The 25,629-nt window shown below is 47.1% G+C and overlaps 1 protein-coding gene across 6 annotated transcripts in view; it reads left to right on the top strand.

Moving 5' to 3' along the window:
- The window catches only part of CRYM (crystallin mu), a 72,364-nt gene that overhangs the window by 14,598 nt on the left and 32,137 nt on the right, over positions 1-25,629 (top strand). For all 6 annotated transcript variants that reach the window (XM_044303542.1, XM_044303541.1, XM_044303543.1 and 3 more), the window contains one exon: positions 23,294-23,444. In XM_044303542.1, the coding sequence (XP_044159477.1) occupies positions 23,307-23,444 (138 nt within the window). In that variant the 5' untranslated portion in view covers positions 23,294-23,306. The remainder of the gene's footprint in view (positions 1-23,293; positions 23,445-25,629) is intronic.

The following is a 25,629-nucleotide window of genomic DNA, read 5'->3' as shown; positions in this document are numbered from 1 at the left end:
ACATATCGTCTGATTGATAATAGAAAAAGTAGGAACCTTTGGTAAAAAGGTTGGCAAAAACCTTAACAGGACCTTGTCCTGAAGGATCTTTAAATAGGGCTCAGAAGCCCCCAGAGCCTGAAGTTCCCCAACTCTCTTAGCTGATGTGATAGCTAGTAAGAATGTGATCTTTAGGGATAGGAACCTGAAGTCCACCTCATTCAAAGGCTCAAAGTGGGGGACACATAACCCTTTTAGAACCACCGTTAAGTCCCACTGTGGGATTGGTCTCAGGATTCTGGGTTTAAGCCTCTCGGCTCCCTTCAGGAACCTCTTGATTAGGGGGTCCTGAGAAATCTGTCTGCTAAGGCATGCCGATAAGGCAGAGACGTGAGCTCTGAGAGGAGATGGGCTTAGACCCTTGTCTAGACCATCCTGGAGGAATTGTAGAATAGCGGAGAGAGGAGGGTCTGAGGCAACTACCTCTCTGTTATTACACCATTGCAGGAATATTCTGTAGATTCTAGAATACTTCTTGCTTGTAGATTCCGCTCTGGAGTGAGAAATTGTTCTCAGGACCTCCACAGATAACCCTCTAGCTTCTAGAAGGGACCTGTCAATCTCCAGGCTGTCAGATTGAGCCTCCTCAGATCTAGACAGAGACCTGTGTCCTGATACACAAGGTCCTGTATTAGGGGAAGTCTCCAATAATTGCCCTGACTCATCTTCATGAGCTGGGTGAACCAAGACCTCTTTGGCCAGAATGGCATGATGGCAATCACTGAGGTCTGGTCTTGCTTGATCTTCATCAATACCCTCGGTATCATGGAAATTGGAGGGAAAATGTATGCCAGCCTGAACCTCCACGTTATGGACAGAGCGTCTATCGCTACCGGGTTGTCCTCCCTGTACAGGGAACAGAATCTGCTCACCTTGGCGTTCAGTCGGGTAGCCATCAGGTCGATTTCCAGGGTGCCCCACCGCTGGACAATCATAGAGAAGATACTCTTGTTCAGGGACCATTCCCCTGGAACTGGTAGACCCCGACTCAGGCGATCTGCCACTATATTGAGATCCCCCTTGATATGGACTGTCATTAGGTGGGATAGGTAGATCTCTGCCCAAGAGAGAATGGAACCCACCTCCCTCAGGAGGGTTAGGGATTTCGTCCCTCCCTGTCTGTTTAGGTAGGCGACCACAGTAGTGTTGTCTGTCCGGACTCTCACCGCCTGACCGCGGATGAGAGGAGCAAAATGAAGGAGGGCTAGTTTGACCGCTCTCAGCTCTCTCCAGTTGGATGAGAGGATTTTCTCCTGAGGATTCCAAGTACCTCGTACTGGGTTGTCCTCCAGATGGGCCCCCCAGCCCAGCAGAGAAGCGTCCGTGGTCAATGTGACCCAACGAGGTTGGATCAGAGACCTCCCATCCTTTAGGTTCTTCCACCACTTGAGCGAAGAACGGACTTCTACCGACAGGGAGTGCATTCTGTCTAGGTCTTTGGGCTTGCGACTCCAAGCTGCTAAGACCTCCTCCTGAAGAGGGCGTAGGTGCCATAAGGCCCAAGGAACTGCCTCTGCAGATGCTGACATGTGGCCTAACATCCTCATAAGAACCCTTAAGGAGACTCGTCTGGGCGGTATAAGAGACTGTGCGGCTTTTATTACTCTGTCCCTCCTCTGTGGAGACAGGTATAGGGTCATCAGTTGTGAATCGATCACGAACCCCAAGAACGTTCTCGTGGTTGACGGGACTAAGTGCGACTTGTCCCAATTTATCAACCAACCCAGACCTTGGAGAATCTGGAGAGCTTGTTGAAGCTGACTCTGCAGGACGTCTGCGTTTGCGGCTTTTAAAAGCCAATCGTCCAAGTACTGTACGACCTCTAGCCCAAGAAGTCTTAAATGGGCGACCACAGGAGCCACTACCTTTGTGAAGGTGTGCGGAGCTGAGGATATGCCGAAGGGCAATACAGCAAACTGGGGCCCAAACTGTGTGCTGGGCAGATGGGAACATGAAGGTAAGCATCCTTCAGGTCTATAGTTACCATCATATCTCCTGGGTTCAGGATGTTTAAGACAGAGCGAATGGTTTCCATCCGGAAACGCTTCTTCCTGATGAAGCGATTTAAGTAACGTAAATCGATGATCATCCGCCAGTCTCCTGATGGTTTTGGTACCAGAAAGATGGGGGAATAAACCCCCCGCCGCCATTCGTGAGGAGGAACCTCCTCTAATGCTCCTTTCTGTATATACTGGAGAACCGCGTCCTCCAGGATTAATTGTTTGTCGGGTGCTAAAGTCCTTGTTAGGACGAACTTGTCCCGAGGAAGGGAAATTAAATCTATTGTGTACCCTGACGCTATCACCTGTAGCACCCAAGGGTCTGGAATTTTTTGCATCCAAAAACTTTTGAATAGACTCAAACGTCCACCGACTGGGGAACTGAAAACTGTTCCTTCCTCTGGGACACCGGGGGGAGGGGGAGGGGGATTGACGGGCTGTGGAGAGTCATAGATCAGCCCTGCGGTTTCCACGACCGCGACCCCTACCTCTCTTACTATTTTCAGAACGCCTCTGGGTTCTGTCTCCCCCCTGAAATCTTCCTCCTCCTCCTCTACCCCTTCCTCGACCCCGAAAGGACTGCTGGGGGAGGGATTTACCCTTCTTGTCCGCTAAGTTCTCCATGAGAGAATCTAATTCAGAACCGAACAATCTACCTGGTTCATAGGGAAGGGAGCAAAGGTTAAACTTGGACGTGTTGTCCGCCGCCCATGGTTTTAACCAGAGTGGGCGCCTACTGGCTGAGGAAAGCGCCATAGACTTGGCCGCTAATTTTAATTGTTGTTGGGAGGAATCTGTTAGGAAGTCAATCCCCAGGAGGAGAGTTTTGAATTGGTCCAGGATGTCGTCCCGGGCAACCCCAGAATCCAAGTCCGATTGGATTCTGAGAGTGCGTGCATGGATGAACTCTGATACTTCAGAGCACGCTATAGCAACTGAGGCAGAGGCGGAGGCAGCCGAGTAGTTGCGTCTAAGCGTGCACTCTGCTCGTCTGTCTAGGGGGTCCTTTAGGTTGCTGCCGTCGTCTGAGGGGACTAAAGTTCTTTTGGAGAGCTTTGATATGGCCATATCCACCTTTGGAGGTGGAACCCAAACTAAAGAATCCGCATCCTGTAGAGGGAACATTAGTTTAAACCTCTTTGTTAATACTGGACCCTTCTCCGGGTGTTTCCACTCGGTTGCCATTAATTTCTTTAAAGACTCGTCCACTTTAAAGGCCCTTGGCCCCCTAGAGGTGGACTGTGGAGCTTCCCCTTGCTCAACATCATGGTCCCTCGACCTGATGGAGCGTAACAGTCTTTGAGTCTTTTCGGCCGGAAAGAGGAAGGCCGAACTCTCTTCCTCAGAGGAAGAATTGTCCTCAATGGAGACGACGTCTTCAGACATGGGTACAGGACCAGGAGAAGCCTGTCTGGGCCTCTTGTTAGAGACTGCTCCCTTAATCTTGGCAATGGACGTATCCATGAACTGTTTCATCCATGAAAACATATCCACCACCGTTGGTTCTGGGTCCGCTGGTCTGGGACGGCAGCCTGGGCATCGATGGAATTCGTACGAATCCGGCAATGGGGTGCTGCAGCTGGAACAGGCGAGATGTTTCTGCTTCTGGGTAGATTTGCCTAAGACACAGACAACCATCTTAGAAGAAAGCAAGGTGACTTCAAGAAAAACTTCCTGAGCGCAGGAGTAATCAACAGCAGAAGTCAGTTGAGCTCAGAAAACTGAGAGCAACATTGACCTGCCTCACACAGGTGCCTTAAATAGCACAAGGGGGAGGAGATTATAATCACTCCCCCACCCAGGGGGTGGATTTCCAGGTTGAAGTGAACAATTTTAATAAAAATAACCTAACCTCCCTAATTCCCCCCATTGGGAGCCCCAGCAAAACTGAGGGCACGAACTTAAGGTATTTTTACACAGGGAAGCGCTGAACACAGCGCTGGAGGTCGGAGCTGCGGACCGGAAGTGACGTCAATGACGCACTTCCGGTACTCGCGAGACGCCGGAGGAGCGAAGCGACTGCTTCAGCGGCACACGAGGAGGGAGGCAGGAAGCCAAACCGCCGCCATCTCCCCCCAGCATCTGATATGACTGACACAGATGGGGAAACCCAGGACCACAGATGTGAACACCGCCAGCGCTAAGCGAGGAGCCACAGCAGGCATTGCACGCTCCCACCGAGGTAGGAGAGGGCAGGCTCAGGATACCTAGAAAAAACAAAGGGCAGAATTAAAGATTATAATAACCATCTTAATTCTATGGCTAATTATGGGAGACTCCAGTAAGGAGTCTAGCCTGTCCTGGAGTCCACAGGACAATAAAAAAGCAACCCCGTCCAGTTGGGGCCGGGTTATATGGGGTAGGGGCTTACCGTAATTAGTTAATTACTAATTAGGATACTTAGGCAGAAATTTTTGTTCATTAAAAATTCCGCCTGTCCTGACCAGCTTCACAGGGGCAAATACCCCACTTGTGCTGCTGGTTAGGACGAAAGGGAACCATGATTGCTCAGAATAAAAAAATAAATAATGGATTTTGTAAGCTCAAATACGAGCTTCGAAAGCATAAAATGAAAAAAAAAATATATATATATAAAAAAAAGAAACAAAAGTTTAAATTACCCCTCTTTTCGTAGAATAAAAAAATTAATGCATAAATAACTATTAAATTCAAAATATAAACATCATGGGGATCACCGTGAAATAAAATGCCTCTGCTATTAAAATATAAAAATACAGCGAATGGTGTAATGGAAAAAAAGGTCAAAATGGCCAATTTGCCATTTTTTTTATTGCTTCTCTTACGCAAAAAAAGTAATTAAATGTGATCAAAAAGTCACACACACACACTCCAAAATGGTATCAATAAAAAGTACAGATAATCCCCCACACAGTTCAGTAGATATAAAAAAAGTTATTGGGGTCAGAATATGGTGATGTAAAAAATTTTTTTCTCTAAGTTTACATTTATTTTTACACTATTTAGACATAAAAAAACTAAACATATGTGGTATCGTTGTAATTGTACTGACCCAGAGAATAAAGAGCACTGCTCAGTTTTGCTGCAAATGAAATGTTGTGGGAACAAAACCTGTAAAACAGTGGAGGAATTGTGTTTTTTTTCCCAATTCTACCCCATTTGGATTTTTCCTGCTTCCCACTATATTGTATGCCATATTAAATGGTGGCATTAGAAAGTACAACTTGTCCCGCAAAAAATAAGTCCTCATACAGCTATGTGTACGGAAAAATAAAAAACTTACGGCTCAAGGAAGATAGGGAAGAAAATTGAAAACGCAAAAATGAAAAAACCTCCAGTATCCTAACGGTTAAAAAGAGAACCATCATCTCATCTTACTGATCAGCAGAGACAGCGTTCTGACGCTTACTGAGGCTGAGCTGGCCCCCACTTTATGATCCTGGTTTGACATGCGAAAAATGCCTGAAGATGCTTGCTAGACTGGGGCAATTAATGGCTGAGACGGGGCACCGCTGCAACCAGTGATTTGCTGAGCAGGCATCGCCTGTCATTTTCTGTGTGTCACACCAGGATCAGGAAGGCAGAGAACAGCGGAAAAGTTTGGGAAATGGCATAAGAAAAGTTCTTAATCTTAGAAACAGGCTCCAATAGGAAAGGAAGACGGTGCTGGGGTTTTACTCTATATTAAGATCTTAACTTGAACCTGATTTTTTTTTTTTTTTAATACTTTAATTACCTTTTTTTTTTTTTTACTCGCATATCTGGAGGACTTTATTCCCTTTCTGTGGATAGGCAGCAGCTCATCAAGCATTTGCATCTTCTAGGATGTATTACAATTAGCTTTGGTTAACCCATTCCTTCCCCGTATGGAAAATATTCCCTCACCTACAGCCCTAGATGTAAATCCCACTGTATAACTATATAAAATGAAAGGTGTCTGGAACGCATCATCTGCTTCCCATGAGATCACTACGTCAGCACTGAGGGGAGGGGAAGGGAGCAAGGGAACTAGTGACCATGTAAGGGTGGGTTCACACTAGCGTTAGGGATTCCGTTATGGCTTTCCGTTATAACAGGGTTATGACGGAACATAACGGAATCCATAGGATGGAATGCAAAACGGAAGCCTTTAAGAGGCATTCCGTTTTGCTCCGTCCTAATAGAAGTCTATGGGAAAACATAACGGATCCGTCTGGGTCGCGTTATGCAAGACGGAAAACAAAGTAGGACTTTGTTTTCCGTCTTGCATAACTGGAACCAGACGGATCCGTTATGTTTTCCCATAGACTTCTATTAGGACGGAGCAAAACGGAATGCCTTTTAAAGGCGTCTGTTTTGCATTCCGTCATAATGCAAGTCTATGGGCAGCAAAACGGATCCGCCCTTCCGTCTTATGGATTCTGTTATGTTCCGTTATAACCCTGTTATAATGGAAAGCCATAAGGGAATCCCTAACGCTAGTGTGAACCCACCCTAAGTCCACCACTGAATGCAGGAGCAGGTGGACCAGAAGGATTATCAGCAGGGGGCGCCACCAGAGAGGAAAATGTAATCTACATTAAAAAACAAACCATATTTTTATTGCATTTGTATTGCCCTGTTGATTGCATATTAAGGGGGTTATCCGGGATTTATATATTGATGACATATCCTCAGGATGGGTGATCAATATAAGATTGGCCGAAGTAGGCACATGGTCTATTTTTTTGCGGAATGAACATGCGGACATAAGGAAACGGAATGCACACAGAGTAATTTCATTTTTTTTTGCGGATCCATTGAAATGAACGGAAACGGGGAAAAAAAAATAAGTTTGTGTGCATGAGCCCTAAGTGAATGGCCCTGGACTGCAATACCAAGCACAGCCACTATACAATGTACGGCGCTGTGCTTGGTAAGTTACGAGGAGTCTGCAGTGCTCGCGGCAGGACTGTGGCCTGCTCAAACAGCTGATCGGTGGGGCTTCTGGGAGTCGGATCCTCGCCGATCTCATTCTGGTGACCTATCATGAGGATATGCCCCTTTAATACTTTTCATGGGATAACCCCTTTGAGCTCATGCACACAAACATATTTTTTGTCTGTGTCCATTCAGTTTTTTTTGTGGCCCATATGCGGAATGATTTATTTGAATGGGGCCGCAGAAAAACCTGAAATTACCCCGTGTGCACTCCGTATCCATATGTCCGTTTTGCGGACAAGGACAGGCATTATTACAAAAAGAAACCGGATGTAACACAGATGTCTTCCTTTTTTTTAGCGTATCTATGTTTTGCAAACCGCAACAAACATACAGTCGTGTGCATAAGCCCTAAAATGAACAGAGTCAAAGTGTGGCATTATTTGGGAAGTTCTTACCTGTATAAGGCCTCTTGCACACGAACGTGTGCTGCCCGTGCCCGTGCTGTGGTCCGCAATGCACGGGCACCGACCATGGGCCAGCCGCATGCGGATCGCAACCCCATTCACTTGAATGGGGTCCATGATCTGTCCGTTCCGCAAAAAGATAGGCCAAATTCAATCTTTTTGCGGAATGGAAGCACGTAATGGAACCCCACGAAAGCACTCCGTAGTGCTTCTGTGCCTCCGTTCCGCACCACATCTCTGGATTTGCTGACCCATTCATGTCATCGGAGTGCACACGGCCAGTGTGCCGTGTATTGTGGACCCGCCGTATGCAGGCCGCAATACGGCCACGGGGGAAACACGGTCGTGCGCAAGAGGCCTAAGGGCTCGGTCCGCAATGCACGGGCACCGTCCGTGGGGCAGCCGCATGGGGATGGTGGACCCATTCACTTGAATGGGTCCACGATCCCTCCATTCCGCAAAAAGATAGAGCATGTTCTATCTTTTTGCGGTGAGAAGGCACGGAACGGAACCCCAGGAAGCACTCCGTAGTGTTCCGCTCCGCGCCTCCATTCCTCATCTCTGGATTTGAGGACCCATTGAAGTGAATGGGTCCGCATCCGTGATACGGAATGCACACGGAACGGTGCCCGTGTATTGCGGATCCGCAAATGTGGTCCGCAATACCGCAACGGGCAGCACAGAACGAGCCCTAAGGCCTAATGCACACAGACGTTTTTTTTTGCGGTCCGCAAAAACGGTTTCCGTTGTTCCGTGATCCGTGTCCGTTTTTTCTTCCGTGGGTCTTCCTTGAATTTTGGAGGATCCACGGACATGAAAAATGAAAAAAAAATCTAAGTCAAGTTTGCCTTTGAAATGATAGGAAAAAACGGACACGTATCACGGACGCGGATGACAATCTTGTGTGCATCCGTGATTTTTCACGGACCCCTTGACTTGAATGGGTCCATGAACCGTTGTCCGTGAAAAAAATAGGACAGGTCATATTTTTTTCACGGACTGGAAACACGGATCACGGACGCGGATGCCAAACGGTGCATTTTTCCGGTTTTTCCACGGACCCATTGAAAGTCAATGGGTCCGCGGAAAAAAACGGAAAACGGAACAACGGCCGCGGATGCACACAACGGTCGTGTGCATGAGGCCTAAGGCTACATGCACACGACCGTATTTTGTTTCAGTGTCCGATCCGTTTTTTTTGCGGATAGGATGCAGACCCATTCATTTCAATGGGTCCGCAAAAAACAAGGACAGCACACAGTGTGCTGTCCGCATCAGTATGTCCGTTCCGTTGCTCCGCTAAAAAAATAGTGCATGTCCTATTTTTTTCTAGTTTGCGGACAAGTATAGGCATTAGGCCTCATGCACACGACCGTTGTGTGCATCCGTGGCCGTTGTGCCGTTTTCCGTTTTTTTTCGCGGACCCATTGACTTTCAATGGGTCCGTGGAAAAATCGGAAAATGCACCGTTTTGCAGCCGAGGCCGTGATCCGTGTATCCTGTCCGTCAAAAAAATATGACCTGTCCTATTTTTTTGACGGACAACGGTTCACGGACCCATTCAAGTCAATGGGTCCGTGAAAGAACACGGATGCACACAAGATTGGCATCCGTGTCCGTGATCCGTGGCCGTAGGTTGCTTTCATACAGACGGATCCGAAGATCCGTCTGCATAAAAGCTTTTTCTGATCTAAGTTTTCACTTCGTGAAAACTCATTTCCGACAGTATATTTTAACACAGAGGCGTTCCCATGGTGATGGGGACGCTTCAGGTTAGAATACACTACAAACTTTGTACAAGACTGCCCCCTGCTGCCTGGCAGCACCCGATCTCTTACAGGGGGATATGATAGCACAATTAACCCCTTCAGGTGCGGCACCTAAAGGGGTTAATTGTACTATCATATTCCCCTGTAAGAAATCAGGGCTGCCAGGCAGCAGGGGGCAGACCCCCCCCCTCCCCCGTTTGAATATCGTTGGTGGCACAGTGTGCGCCCACCATCGCCCCCCCTCCCCCCCTCTATTGTAATAAATCGTTGGTGGCACAGTGTGCCCCCACCATCGCCCCCCCTCCCTCTCTCTATTGTATTAAATCGTTGGTGGCACAGTGTGCCCCCACCATCGCCCCCCCCCCCTCCCTCTATTGTATTAAATCGTTGGTGGCACAGTGTGCCAACCACCATCGCCCCCCCCTCCCTCTATAGCAGTAACATTGGTGGCAGTGTGCGGTCTCCCATTCCCCCCCCCCCCCATCATTGGTGGCAGCGGAGTTCCGATCGGAGTCCCAGTTTAATCGCTGGGGCTCCGATCGGTAACCATGGCAACCAGGAAGCTACTGCAGCCCTGGTTGCCATGGTTACTTAGCAATAGTACAACAGTAGAAGATTCATACTTACCTGCTTGCTGCTGCGATGTCTGTGAACGGCCGGGAGCTCCTCCTACTGGTAAGTGACAGTTCTTTAGCAATGCGCCGCACAGACCTTTCACTTACCAGTAGGAGGAGCTCCCGGCCGTTCACAGACATCGCAGCAGCAAGCAGGTAAGTATGAATCTTCTACTGCTGTTGTACTATTGCTAAGTAACCATGGCAACCAGGGCTGCAGTAGCTTCCTGGTTGCCATGATTACCGATCGGAGCCCCAGCGATTAAACTGGGACTCCGATCGGAACTCCGCTGCCACCAATGATGGGGGGGAGGGGGGGAATGGGAGACCGCACACTGCCACCAATGTTGCTGCTATAGAGGGAGGGGGGGGGGCGATGGTGGTTGGCACACTGTGCCACCAACGATTTATTACAATAGAGGGAGGGAGGGGGGGGCGATGGTGGGCGCACACTGTGCCACCAACGATATTCAAACTGGGGGGGGGGGGTCTGCCCCCTGCTGCCTGGCAGCCCTGATTTCTTACAGGGGAATATGATAGTACAATTAACCCCTTTAGGTGCCGCACCTGAAGGGGTTAATTGTGCTATCATATCCCCCTGTAAGAGATCGGGTGCTGCCAGGCAGCAGGGGGCAGTCTTGTACAAAGTTTGTAGTGTATTCTAACCTGAAGCGTCCCCATCACCATGGGAACGCCTCTGTGTTAGAATATACTGTCGGATCTGAGGTTCACGAAGTAGCTCATATCCGACAGTATATTCTAACATAGAGGCGTTCCCATGGTGATGGGGACGCTTCAAGTTAAAATATACCATCGGATTGGAGAAAACTCCAATCCGATGGTATAAAAGAACTCCAGACTTTACATTGAAAGTCAATGGGGACGGATCCGTTTGAAATGGCACCATATTGTGTCAACATCAAACGGATCCGTCCCCATTGACTTGCATTGTAATTCAGGACGGATCCGTTTGGCTCCGCACGGCCAGGCGGACACCAAAACGACTTTTTTTTCATGTCCGTGGATCCTCCAAAAATCAAGGAAGACCCACGGACGAAAAAACGGTCACGGATCACGGACCCACGGACCCCGTTTTTGCGGACCGTGAAAAAAAGGTGTGTGCATGAGGCCTTATTACAATGGATCCGCAAAAAAAACGGATCCGCAAAAAAAACTGATGCCATATGGAATGTCATCCATTTTTTTTGCGGAACCGCAATTTGCGGACCGCAAAACACACACGGTCGTGTGCATGTAGCCTAAGGCCTCATGCACACGACCGTTTTTTTTTAAGGTCCGCAAAAACGGGGTCCGTAGGTCCGTGATCCGTGACCGTTTTTTCGTCCGTGGGTCTTCCTTGATTTTTGGAGGATCCACGGACATGAAAAATGAAAAAAAAATGTAAGTCAAGTTTGCCATTGAAATGATAGGAAAAAACGGACACGGATCACGGACACGGATGACAATCTTGTGTCCTATTTTTTTCACGGCCAACGGTTCACGGACCCATTCAAGTCAATGGGTCCGTGAAAAATCACGGATGCACACAAGATTGTCATCCGTGTCCGTGATCCGTGTCCGTGATCCGTGTCCGTTTTTTCCTATCATTTCAATGGCAAACTTGACTTAGATTTTTTTTTTCATTTTTCATGTCCATGGATCCTCCAAAAAACAAGGAAGACCCACGGACGAAAAAACGGTCACGGATCACGGACCTACGGACCCCGTTTTTGCGGACCTTAAAAAAAAACGGTCGTGTGCATGAGGCCTAAGGCTGTTGAAAACCAGGATCCTTAGAGACTCATTAGACCCTGGCCTAGACAATCTAGAGCAGCCACTCTGACTAATAAAGGTCTATAGAGTTGTGTGCTGGCAGGAAAGTCAATGTAGGTGATCATTAAATGGTAGGGTAGATTCCCATGTGGGATGGAGTTATACATTGGCGCCATCATTAGTTACTCTCATTATCTATATCGCCTCATCTTTGACGTTATACTTGTCAGCCAGGTAATTAGAGGTTTTATTGTTTTATATGAATACTTACCCAAGTGACCACTAACTTTTCTTAGGTACATCTCCAGGAAGAAAAAGCCTTGTACTGCATATAAATAAAAAAAAGTTAAACAGATAAAGATATAAAGTTCTCACATCTAGTTCAATTCTTGTAAATGATGTAAAAAACAAATAGTGAAATTAAATTTTTCATGCATTTCACCATCAATATACACTCACCTAAAGAATTATTAGGAACACCTGTTCTATTTATCATTAATGCGATTATCTAGTCAACCAATCACATGGCAGTTGCTTCAATGCATTTAGGGTTGTGGTCCTGGTCAAGACAATCTCCTGAACGCCAAACTGAATGTCAGAATGGGAAAGAAAGGTGATTTAAGCAATTTTGAGCGTGGCATGGTTGTTGGTGCCAGACGGGCCGCTCTGAGTACTTCACAATCTGCTCAGTTACTGGTATTTTCACGCACAACCATTTCTAGGGTTTACAAAGAATGGTGTGAAAAGGGAAAAACATCCAGTATGCGGCAGTCCTGTGGGCGAAAATGCCTTGTTGATGCGAGAGGTCAGAGGAGAATGGGCCGACTGATTCAAGCTGATAGAAGAGCAACGTTGACTGAAATAACCACTCGTTACAACCGAGGTATGCAGCAAAGCATTTGTGAAGCCACAACATGCACAACCTTGAGGCGGATGGGCTTCAACAGCAGAAGACCCCACCGGGTACCACTCATCTCCACTACAAATAGGAAAAAGAGGCTACAATTTGCACGAGCTCACCAAAATTGGACTGTTGAAGACTGGAAAAATGTTGCCTGGTCTGACGAGTCTCGATTTCTGTTGAGACATTCAAATGGTAGAGTCTGAATTTGGCGTAAACAGAATGAGAACATGTATCCATCATGCCTTGTTACCACTGTGCAGGCTGCTGGTGGTGGTGTAATGGTGTGGGGGATGTTTTCTGGGCACACTTTAGGCCCCTTAGTGCCAATTGGCCATCGCTTAAATGCCACGGGCTACCTGAGCATTGTTTCTGACCATGTCCATCCCTTCATGACCACCATGTACCCATCCTCTGATGGCTACTTCCAGCAGGATAATGCACCATGTCACAAAGCTCGAATCATTTCAAATTGGTTTCTTGAACATGACAATGAGTTCACTGTACTAAAATGTCCCACACAGTCACCAGATCTCAACCCAATAGAGCATCTTTGGGATGTGGTGGAACGGGAGCTTCGTGCCCTGGATGTGCATCCCTCAAATCTCCATCAACTGCAAGATGCTATCCTATCAATATGGGCCAACATTTCTAAAGAATGCTATCGGCACCTTGTTGAATCAATGCCATGTAGAATTAAGGCAGTTCTGAAGGCAAAAGGAGGTCCAACACCGTATTAGTATGGTGTTCCTAATAATTCTTTAGGTGAGTGGTCAAGGGTTAATTCTTCGCTGAGCCTGTGTTTCATTACCAGGTGGTCAGGTGCTCTCATCACCCTGCTATTTAGGGCTGTTTCACACTTGCGTTGTGACATTCCAATTTTGAGACCCAGCAGATGCGTTTTTTTGACCGGACACAAAACTGCTGCAAGCTGCGGTTTTGTGTACGGTCTGAAACGGAACAAACCAGATTCGGCAGCAAAGCCAAGGTAAGTCAATGATGCTCGATCCGTTTTTTCCAATCCCCAAAAAAACGGATCCGTCACACATTGACAATGATTATACTGCCGGATCCAGGTTGTTCTGTTTCAATGTGACACAACCTCCTCCTAACGGAACGGATGCAGTTTTGAGATCTTCTGTCTGATTTCAAAACCGGAAACCAAAATGCAAGTGTGAAACAGACCTGTGTGCTGTATGCCTGGGAGTTCAGTCTGTCTCCAGGAATGCTGTGTGCAGGGTGTATGCTCCTAACCAGTGTGTTTGTGATTCTACCCTGACTTGTGTAGTCAGCCTGGGTATTCATCAATGTCTTTATGTACAGGTTTGTCTGGGAACGCCATGCTCCCCATTCTGCATGGGTTCCAGGCTGTTTACCACATTTCTATGTTTTTGTCCGGATCTGTCTGTGTGTGCCATGCATCAGTTCCGCATGGGTTCCAGGCTATATTCAGCAGGCTGAGATTCTCAGCCTGCATTTGTGGGTGGGGCGTAGCGCTCCATAAATTCCTCCAGAGAGCCTTCACCTCTCATGTGCACTTCCGGTGCTAACAAAGTGGAGCAGCACGGCGCTCGACTTGCTACTGATCCGTAGGTAAGTGGTCCCATGCAGCGCAGTGGTCCGCACGCAGGACACACTATCCGGCCGGATGGGTAAGTCACCCCCCACCTTCCTTCCAGGTTCCTGCCGCCGTCTTCGGCCTTCGTCCAACCCCGCTCCCCACGTGGGACGCCGTTTTTCCTTCCTGGCGGCCAGCGCTCGAGATCTCGCGAGACTGGCCGCCAGATCCGGCAGCTTCATCCTCGTTGCGCTGCCTCCATCTGGCGGTGGGATAGCAGGACGCCCCACATTTAGTTCTACAGCAGTCTGTTTAGGTGGATGTGTCTCACCACCACGTAAGCCATAGAGAGTCTTATACTATTGTATCAGGACGTCGCCGGCACTAGTAAGCTGCGCTGCTCCAAGGGGCAAGGACCAACCATAAAAGGATCCATGTAATTTTTTACAGAGAGGCCGCAACCAACATTCAGACAGGAGCTCTCAACCAGGCAGTATGCATGGTTCAGTAGGGTTGATCCTGCTGATAAAGCGCTATTTAACAGTCCATTTCCGTAACCTTGCCACTGTGCCATACTGTTTTATTTCACATGCGGCTTAATTTCACACAATTCTTGTCTTGCTGGCCCGTCTCCTGCCTGTGTATTTCTGCTGGAATATTGGTCAGTGCGCACGTGGCTTCTCCCATAGGGCTGTCCCCTCAGAAGCTCCAGATCCCTCTTACTTGGTATACCAAAAAATCATAATTGGGGAGTGTTTAGTTTCAATTTCCTCACGCTTCTACTCCTAATGAGGCGTGCCACGCTCAGCTTCACTTCTCTTTATCATGTTAGGCCCCATTGCCACATCTGTCCTGGGTTGGCAATTCAGGACAGGATCTGTACTTCTGCTATTGACGGCCACCAGTCCATGGCATACAGTCAGTTAAACCATGTTCCACTTTATATGCTCACCTTTGTTCTAATGTTTTTAGGTTTTGCCAATAAATAGGTCTCCTTTTCACCTATCATCCGTTGCGTCCAGGCTACGTCATCCTCTCAGTGTCGATTCATCGTTCAGGTCTAAGGTATGGGTTGTCTAGCAATGTTTTCAGTTATGCACATGCTTCTTCAGCTTGTTTATTCACGCACGTTGTCAATTCACTGTTTGCTCTCCATCTCGGTTCCGGCTTCTTCAGTCGTTTTACCTTTTTTTCATTTTTAATGTCTTGCCTCGTCTTCAGGCCACTCGGCTCCCCGTCAGAGTCACCTGCCACGTCTGTCAGGTCACGTTTGTTAAATATTCGCCTGTCTCAGGTCACGTAGCGAGCCTCTAGGGTCACCTGCCACGTCGGTCAGGTTACGTTTGTAAAATATTTACCTGTCTCAGGTCACGTAGCAAGCCTCTCAGGGTCACCTGCCACGTCGGTCAGGTTACGTTTGTTAATTTTACCACCGGTCCTCCCGGTCAGTTAGTGTCACGCCTAGGCCGCCTTCCACGTCGGTAGCCTACGTCCTCCTCAACATCATTATTTTGTATATCTTGTTCAGATACAGTATGTTCATGTTTTACATTTTCTTCTGTTCATTCAGGTCGAAGCCTTTCGGCCCAGGTAACAAGGGCTTCTTAATCATTTTTATTTCCGGCCCTCTCTCGTTCATGTCACTTCTGTACCATTTCTCTCACTACCGTTCCTTCATTTCCGCGTCCTCGTTTCGTTAAGTTATTGTTTTGCCTCGCAGCTGCAGACATGTCACACGTATCGGACATAGAAGACGCGCTATCGGTCCCGGAAACCCAGGTGTCTGAGCAGGCCAGCAATGTCTCGCTAAGAAATTGGACGATTCCCAAACTGATCGCGGAGTTAAATCGCCGGGGGATTCGTCACCCGGCCTCCGTCAGGAAGGCTGAACTATACAGACTGCTATTCACCGAGTCTACATCTCCAGTCGAGGAACAAGCTTCGATGTCCACCATCCAGCTCGCCCTGACGCTGTTGCATGCCGTGATAAATAACATCACCGCCACGGTGTCTGATATGCAGTCCAGGCTGCTTGCGGTGAAAGCTCGCCCGTTCACAACCAGCCAACCGGGCCCACAGGCATCAGTCCCCTCCACTTCTCGTTGTCCTTCACCAGGTAGAGCTTCAAGTATACCCGACATCGCGCCTTCTCAGTTTGTCCCTGAAAACATCAAAAAGGATATCTTGGCTGGGAGTGATGTCAACCTAGCCTCCATCCTCATTGCCACCCATGATTCCCTTGAAAATAAGACAATCGCCTGCGGCGATGTTTCCATCATCCTCAAATCTAAAGATGCCTACCTCAATAAGTTATCCATAACAGAATTTGTCCTGGCTTTCAGGGACATTATATGTTCTGCCCAACCAGGGAGACGTGAGGAGTTAGACACGTATCTCTACAGGGTCACTGACTTGGGGCATAACGGTGGTTTCGCTTTCTACGATTACCATCGTTCCTTTTCAGCGAAAGCAGCTGCAGCCCTGGCTCAGTTCCAGTACATGACAAACTGGGCTGTGCTGGACATGGAGCTTTTCTGCCGTCACTTTGCAGGGCTTAAGGCTCCAACCTGTGCTTCCTGCCAATCCATCCTTCACTCCTCTGAATGGTGCCCCATCCCAACTCCCACTCACCATGACAGGTATCTTCCAGGTCCATCTGGCATACAAAAACAGTTGCTATCGGTAGATAAACTAGGTAGGCCCATAGTTCTCTTGGGCAGGAGCCAGGTTTGTAATAATTACAACATGGCCGTCTACAATTACAACAAGTGTAGAGCCCTTCACATTTGCTTGTTATGCTTCAGAGCTCAGCCTCAGTCCACTTGCCCCCAAAGGTCAGCAAAACACTCCTGACTAGTCGGGGTCAACATTGATTTACTGGCCACCCTCCTCCAGGATCATCCCCAACCTCAGTTTGTCCAGTTTCTGATCTCCGGGTTCACAGAGGGTTTCCACACAGGTCTAGTTGCCCTGCCTCAATCCACCTGGGAGGGCGAAAATCTCCAGTCAGCCATCAGGGATCCTGTTTCGGTCGATTCTCTGATCTCGTCCGAGTGTCTCAAGGGTTTTTTAATTGGACCTTTTTTCACAGTTCCCTTTGATTTCTGGCGTGTAAGCCCGATTGGAGTAGTGTAAAAAAATGTCTCCAATAAAAAACGTCTGATCTACGATCTTTTAGCTCCTCATGGTTCCTGCATTCCTAGCTTAAACTCTTTAATTCCCTCTGAAGAGTTTTCCATGCACTACTCTTCGGTAGGTGAAGCCATTCAGGTCATCCTTCAGGCAGGCACAAGGGCATGGTTGGCCAAAGCCGACATTGCAGATGCCTTCAAACTGTTGCCGGTCCAGGCACAGTTGTGGAAATTCTATGGGATCAAATGGCGGGACCTGTATTATTTCGCTAAAAGACTAACCTTCGGCTCTAAAAGCAGTCCCAGGCTGTTTGATTAATTTGCCCAGGCACTACATTGGATTTTGGTCAACCATTGTGGCTGTCAGATGGTCATTCATTATCTGAATGACTATTTCCTGGTAGAAGAACCAGGTTGTAAACCAGGAAACCTCGCAACTCCGCTGGCAACGTTTGCTGCGCTCATGTCTCATTGGAAAAAACAGAAGGGCCTTCAACCACGGTCACTTTTTTTGGGCATAGTTCTGGATTCTGTCAGTATGGAAGCCAGACTTCCAGAAGAAAAGTTGTCGAAGATCAAAGAGACCATCTCCAAGGCAGTGTCCTCCAACACAATCACCAAGGTAGAGCTTCAGTCCCTACTAGGCATGCTAAATTTTGCTATGAGGGTCATGCCTCAGGGCTGGGCCTTCATTTCCAGACTACTCCAGCTACTTCCCGCGGCTCCCGAACAAGATTCTCCCATCCCACTTGGATTCCCAGGCCATGGCCGACCTTGCAATTTGGAAGGTGTTCCTATCTGAGTGGAACGGCGTTTCCATGTTTGTTCCTAGTTGGAGCCCCGCATCACCCATGTTTTTTTCTGACTCAGCCGCCTCAGGAGGGTTTGTGGCGATTTTCGGCAAGTTTGCGAGTTTGTGGCCTCCAGAAATTGCTTTGACCAGAGAAGCTCTTAAATCTTCTCCCCTTTGGAAATTCTATCAATAGTAGCAGCCGCCCAAGTCTGGGGCAGGCACTGGGCTAACTTCCCGGTGGCCTTCACCAACAACCAGTCAGTAGTCGGGATACTTGAGAAAGGCAGATCAAAATCCCTACAAATCATGTCTCTCCTTCGCAAGTTGGTTTGGCTCTCCATGCATTTCAATTTCATTTTCTCTGCAGTCACATCCAGAGCTCTAAGAACCTTGCGGCTGATGCCCTGTCACATTTAAATTTCCCTGCTTTTTTTCTGGTCATGCCAGACGCAGACCGCATAGGATTGACCCCGCCTGCCTTTCGCTCCCTGATCATGGATTAAACTCGCACATTGCCTCTGCCAAATCCCTCATTCGTAAGTCTTTATCCACAAACACTGCCAGAAACTACAAAATCGGCTGGAACGTTTTCAATAAATTCGCTCACTTGCATCCCAGGGACAACACCGACGAGACAACATACATGATGGCTTTCCTAGCTTACTGCCATACGAAGCTCAAACTGTTCTACAACACCATTAGGTTGTATTTAGCAGGGGTCCAGCATTTTTTCATGCTTGAAAGTTGCCAATTGCAGATCATTCTTCTCTTCCCAGGCAATCAAAGCAACCCTCAGGAACATTCAAAAGAGTGGTAAAGATTCTACCTCAACCAGACAGCCAGTTTCAGGAGACGTGTTTAGGAAGCTATCCAGCGCTTTAGACGGAATCCTTTTGGGCCCTATGTCAGCACCATCATCAAAGCTGCCATGTTTCTGAGCTTTTACAGTTTTCTCAGGCCCGGTGATTTCACCAGCTCCTCACGCAAGAATAGAGGCTTAACTAAAGGCCAACTAGAGTGGCAAGAGGGTCACTTCATCCTATCACTGACATACACCAAAACTTCTCATACCGGACCTCCGGTAGCGATCAGATACTATCAAACTTTCAACGACTGGTGCCCGGTTCAGGTGTTAAACACACTTTTACTAGTTCTAGGTGATGCCCCATCAGATAGTCCTTTGCTTCCTTTCAATAACCATTATCTCACCTCGTCCCAATTCATTTCACATATCCGCACTTTAACTTCAGGCCTAGGTTTTGACCCGAGTCTTATTTCAGGACATTCTTTCCGCATTGGAGCAGCTTCCTCAGCCTCTCGTCACGGAGTACCTGGACATATCATCAAGAAGATGGGTAGGTGGCGTTCCTCTTGCTTTGTTTGTTACATCCCCAATCCTCACGCAGAGCTCTCCAATGCTTTCCGTGATCTAGTATTTTGAAACGCTTTTGTAAAGAGAAAATATATAATATATAAAAATCATTATTTAACAAACGTCCTATGCTTGCTTTTTTGCCCCCTTATATGCCTACCCATGCTCATGGCTGAGGGAACACCGTTTGCCATTTCTAGTTAGTTCTGGCCATTCAGGTAAGCTGTTTTCACTCCTCAGGTCAGGTCATTATCTCCGCAGCCATGACCACAAATATCAGTGTTGTATGCATGTCCTGATCTGTCTGTGTGCACCATGCATCAGTTCCACATGGGTTCCTGGCAATATATCAATGTTGTCTGTCAGGGTTTCACGTAGCCTTTCTGCTGCTTGAGGCGAAAACTGAAACGGTGCCCCTCCCTCCCCAATGCCATTTTCTTAACCTAACCCCTTCCTTAACCCTGGGTTCACACCTGAGCGTTTTCCAAACGCGCGTCAAACGCGCGTTTTTGACGCGCGTTTCTGACGCGCGTTTTTGTAATAGTGAACGCGCGTTTGACGCGCGTTTGTGTCATTGACTGCAGTGTCCTATGGCCACAAACGCGCGTCAAAACGCCCCAAAGAAGCTCAAGTACTTGTTTGAGCGTCGGGCGTTTTACAGCGCGTTCGTACGCGCTGTAAAACGCCCAGGTGTGAACCATTCCCATAGGGAAGCATTGGATTTCATGTCTTGAGCGTTTTACAGCGCGTTTGAACGCGCTGTAAAACGCTCAGGTGTGAACCCAGGGTAAGCCCATGGCCCTTCGGCTGCCCCTCTTTTGCCCCTACCTGGTGTTGCCTGAGGTGATCGCCTCACCTGGCCTCATTAGTGGTGCACCCCTGTCGTCTGTATGTCCTGATCTGTCTGTGTGCTCCATGCGTCAGTTCCGCGTGGATTCCAGGCAATGTATCATTGTCGTTTATCTTATCTGTCTATGTTCACCATGTTCCGTGTATCCTGATTTGCATGGGTTCCTGGCTATGTGGCTCTGTCCATGATCCTGTGTCCTGGCCTTGTGGCTGAATAGTGTATGCCTGGATTGTTGGTGCCCTGCAACAGCGTCTGTTTCCTTTCAGGTCAGCTGCCAAGTGTACCGGGACCATCTGGGGTGGCCAGACATCCGATTTTAGGTTGGACAGTTGAGTTTTCTGACTTCCTGTCCTCTGTTCAGCGCAGGGTCCTCCTTTTCCATAGCTCATGCTCAGACAGCAGCATTGTGCTGTCTGAGCATGAGCTGCAGGCACAAATTGACCCTCCCCACCGCCCCCCTGCAGCTCACCCCACGTTCTTCAAGTCGTCTCTTTATATTTGTCGGCAGCGGGGGCATGGCTTAGCAGAGCTGGGGCTTAGGCTTAGCAGAGTCAGTGGCGTGGCCACAGTGGACGGCTTTTGAGGGTGAACTGAGTGGCCATACTTGGATTATCCCAGAAGGTAGCGGTCCGGTCGCCACCCCCAGCAGCAAAGACCATATCCCTGTATAGGGGTTAGAGGCTGAAAACCATGGGGCACCGGTATAACGCCCTTAGGGTTTGGCCCAAAGTCAAACCGGTCATTTGGCACAGTGGTTACACTTCTGCCACTGATCCACCTCATCCATTCAGCTTGCTCTGCTATTACATCCGCTGTTCATCTCAGTTGCGGTTCTTTCCAGGCCTGGTTTATTGTATAGTTTGTGTTTGGTACTTTTGTTTAATAAACATTGGTTTTGGTTTCCTGTCTGTGCTAATTAGATGACTACTAAGTGACCTGTGGAGAACAAGAGGTGTCTACATATTATCAGGATTAGTGGCCAGTATGAAAACTGCAGGATTTTAGGACTTTTTAAAAATTTCGATAGTGACATGGAAAATTTTAACCTACAATTGTAAAATGCCATTGTGGAAGCGCATATCTCCATAGTCATCTGTATCGCCGTCCTCAGGACAGCGATACAGATGGAAGTGCTGCGGCCGGGCCCCGTTCCTCTGATAGGCTGATTGTGTGTGTTGTGGTGGAGGGCGTGATTGCATGCTAGGGTGTGTGAAGGCGGAATCCAGGGGGCCCAAGTAAATTCTTGCCCAGGGTCCAATCAATATTAAAGACGGCCCTGGGTCCGCCCAAAAAACTGAAGTTAGGCCTCATGCACACGACCGTTGTTCTGGTCCGCATCCGAGCCGCAGTTTTTGCGGCTCGGGTGCGGACCCATTCACTTCAATGGGGCCGCAAAAGATGTGGACAGCACTTCGTGTGCTGTCCACATCCGTTGCTCCGTTCCGTGGCTCTGCAAAAAAAAGGGTCCATTTACAATTTTGCGGAACGGGTGCAGACCCATTCATTTTCAATGGGGCCGGAATGTGCTGTCTGCATTTGCGGATCCGCACTTTTGCATCTGTGCTTCTGTTTCCGCAAAAAATAGAACATGTCCTATTAGGCATTTTCTATTATAGTGCCGGCGATGTGCAGTCTGCAAATTGCCGAATGCACATTGCTAGTGTCCATGTTTTGCGGATCCGCATTTTGCGGCTCTACAAAACACTTACGGACATGTGAATGGACCCTTACATGTCCTATTCTTGTCCATTTTGCGGACAAGAATAGGCATTTCTACAATGGGCTGCCTGTTCCGTTCCGCAAATTGCGGCTTCCGTGTTTTGCGGATCCGCAATATGCGGACCGCAAAAAACTGAACGGTCGTGTGCATGAGGCCTTACTCCGTGTCCATTCGGTTTCCGTATGTCTGTATTTCCGTTCCGCAAAAAAATAGAACATGTCCTATTATTGTCCGCATTATGGACAAGAATAGGACTGTTCTATCAGGAGCCAGCTGTTCAGTTCCGCAAAATACGCAATGCACACAGACGTAATCCGTATTTTTTGCGGATCCGTTTTTTGCGGACTGTAAAATACATACGGTCGTGTACATGAGGCCTAAGGCTGAGTTCACATCAGCGTTCAGCCTTTACGTTCTCCTGCACCGTTATAAGAGCAGGAGAATGGAAAGGACGAATTGGGCACATAACTGAGCCGAACGGAACCTAAGGACCCCATAGAATAATGGGGTTTGTTAGGTTTCCACTCAGAGGAAGATTTTTGAAGCAAAAACAAAAGTCGTGCATGCAGGACTTTTGTTTCCGCTTAAAAAATCTTCCTCCAAACAGAAACCTAAAAAAAACCATTATAGTCTATGGGGTCCTTAGGTTCTGTTCGGCTCAGTTATGTGCCCAATTCGTCCTTTCCATTCTCCTGCTCCTAGAACGGTGCAGGAGAACGGAAAGGCTGAACGCTGATGTGAACTCAGTCTTAGGCCTCATGTACACGACCGTATGTATTTTACAGTCCGCAAAAAATACGGATTACGTCTGTGTGCATTGCGTATTTTGCGGAACTGAACAGCTGGCCCCTGATAGAACAGTACTATCCTTGTCCATAATGCGGACATTAATAGGACATGTTCTATTTTTTTGCGGAACGGAAATACGTACATATACGGAAACCGAATGGACACGGAGTAAGGCCTCATGCACACGACCGTTCTGTTTTTTGCGGTCCGCATATTGTCCGCCTTAGGCCTCATGCACACGACCGTATGTATTTTACAGTCCGCAAAACACAGACACCGGCAATGTGTGTTCCGCATTTTGCAGACCACACATGGCCGGCACTTAATAGAAAATGCCTAATCTTGTCCGCAGACAAGAATAGGACATGTTCTATTTTTTTTCGGGAACGGAATTGCGGACCCGGAAGTGCGGATCCACAATTCCGGATCCGGGCAGCACATTGTGCGGCCCCATAGAAATGAATAGGTCCGCAATTCCGTTCCGCAAAATGCGGAACAGCATTGCGGACGTGTGAATGGACCCTTAGGCTATGTTCACATCTGCATAATTTCTCTGTTCTACTCCAGTAATGAAAAAAAAAAAGAAAAACTGTTTTATATGAAATATTATAGAAGATGCTAAGTATTATGTGCTTTTAGATTCTTAGGGGTGATGCCGGCATACAGTACAGAGGATGATGCCTTAACCACAAAGTTGGTAACTTTCTACGAGACTAACACGTCGTCAGACATTCCCTCGCATCAAGCAACCGTTCTCCTATTTGAGCCGTCAAACGGGACTCTGAAAGCTGTAAGTACAGTGTATGACTGACTGTTCCTGGTTTACAGGGAGGTGTTATGCAGTTTCTGTAATCTCCAGCAGGGGGCATCAAAGCACTTTATTGCTGTCTATTTGCTCTTATCTCATGTGATGATGAAAAATGGTTGGGAAATGGTTAATATTTGCTGTCTTAAATGTTCTCGCTATAGTTATTCCAGTTGAGTGATAGCATTTTAACAGAAATTTATAGCTTAACTGATATAGCACTTGTCTCAGATATGCCGAAACTATTTGTAATTGACACGATATCTTCATCTTTAACTCCTTCATATCTTGTAATAACCATTCCATGTACAACCGGACCAATGCTGCTGGAGTCTAATTGCTACTTAGAGGGGTTGTCCCACAAAAAATATTCTATAGTTTCCAAACCAGCGGCTGGATACTTTTATAATTGCATGCAATTAAAAATGTATTATAGCTGCTGAGTTATTCAATGGAATCTATCTGTATAGCGCCACCTGCTGTTTGCTCTTTGTTTGCTCTTTTTCTAATTTCTCTGCCCTGCTCACCGGCATAGTATCATATTAGGATGGAGGTGATGATGTGATTAGTGATGACGTTCACACTGCCTGGACCTGTCAATCAAAGTGCAGAGGGCGTGGCAGTTGCAGAGAGAGCAGAGCCTCTAGGTGTAATGGTAACACACCTGTTGCTCCTAGAGACTCATTTGCATATAATAAAGCTTCATTTTTCTCAGCAATGCGGACACATATGAACATGGGACCAACACAGATGCCTTCAGCTGCCAAGCGCATGTGTAACAGGTTGTCATATATCTTCTATATAAAAAGAATCCATCCATTTAATCAAGACCAAATGAAAAACTCAAAAAGAAAACTATAGCAGAAAAAACTTGGATTATTTTTTTTGGGACTACTAGGAAAGTTCTTGAACTGGTCCCATCTGAACTGTCCTTTTGACCCGGTAACGTATATTGTGTTTACTGCTCGGAATAATAAGATATCTCTCTCGGTACATAGCCAAGAGTTCCCATACTGTGGGAATATAAAGTGTTAGGCGCCTCCATAATGCTGATTATTCTCTTAGCAAAGATGCATATTGCTAATAGAAGATCTGACATTATTTGAAAAGAGGACTAAACCCTTGGAAAGTTACTTTCCCTAGTCTGATTGCCGAGCTGAATATTTTATCATTTTAATATCCTATATTTTTGATTGGTCATAGGAAAACAGTCAAGGGATAACATTTATTTTACTGTATATCCGTGTTTTATTGTTATAGCCTGTTTGATAAACAGAAGATCCTAAGTTTCTCTTGGTACATGAGTCTGTTTGTTAAAGGTATAACACTGGTTGTCATAAATCACTAAGTTATACTGTGCTGGTGAGATAGCGGTGTGTTAGCACCACCGTGTGGCGTGTTCGGGTATTATTTTGTAACTTCATCATTTGTTTTGCAATTGTATTGATTTTATATTCTTTGTTTTATAATAAACAACATATGTATTTTGCATATACAACTGTCCCTGTGTTTCACTGCTTGCACAAATTAAGATACTCGATAAAAGAACTTAGAAGCGTTTATGTCCGCCTGAAGGATCATATAATTATTTTTTTTTTTTTAGATATATATATTTTTTGATCCTCTCTTTTATATGAAGATTCTTTTATATAGAAGATATATGACAAGGTCAGCCAGTGTCATATAAACAAATCTGCTGACAGATGTCCTTTAAAGACGACCTGACTCCTCTCCTGACGTCTGTTGTAGTAACTACTTGGACTCCCCATGTAATAAAATTCTGGAGCATCTATTCTTATGACTTTATGTTGTGCCTTTCCGTTATTGCTACTAGAAGCTAGCAGCTTGCAGTAAAGGCATAGATGAATGTTACCAGTTGGGGGTGTGTCCCTGCATAGTCTAACACCAGCAACAGTGATAGGACAAAGTCAGACACACCCGCTACTGGTTAGGCTACTTTCACACTACCGTTTTTGCTGGATCCGTCAGGGTTCAGCAAAAAACGCTTCCGTTACTGATTATACAACCATCTGCATCCGTTATGAGCTCCATTGAAAGTCAATGGAGGACGGATACGTTTTCTAGTGTGTCAGATTGTGTTAGAGAAAACGGATCAGTCCCCATTGACTTGCATTGGCGGTCATGACTGATCCATCTTGCTCCGCATCCC

This window comes from Bufo gargarizans, chromosome 8 (assembly GCF_014858855.1).
Source record: "Bufo gargarizans isolate SCDJY-AF-19 chromosome 8, ASM1485885v1, whole genome shotgun sequence".
Classification (NCBI taxonomy): Eukaryota; Metazoa; Chordata; class Amphibia; order Anura; family Bufonidae; genus Bufo; species Bufo gargarizans.
The sequence above is the reverse complement of the archived record's forward strand: the minus strand, read 5'-3'. Positions and strand labels throughout refer to the sequence as shown.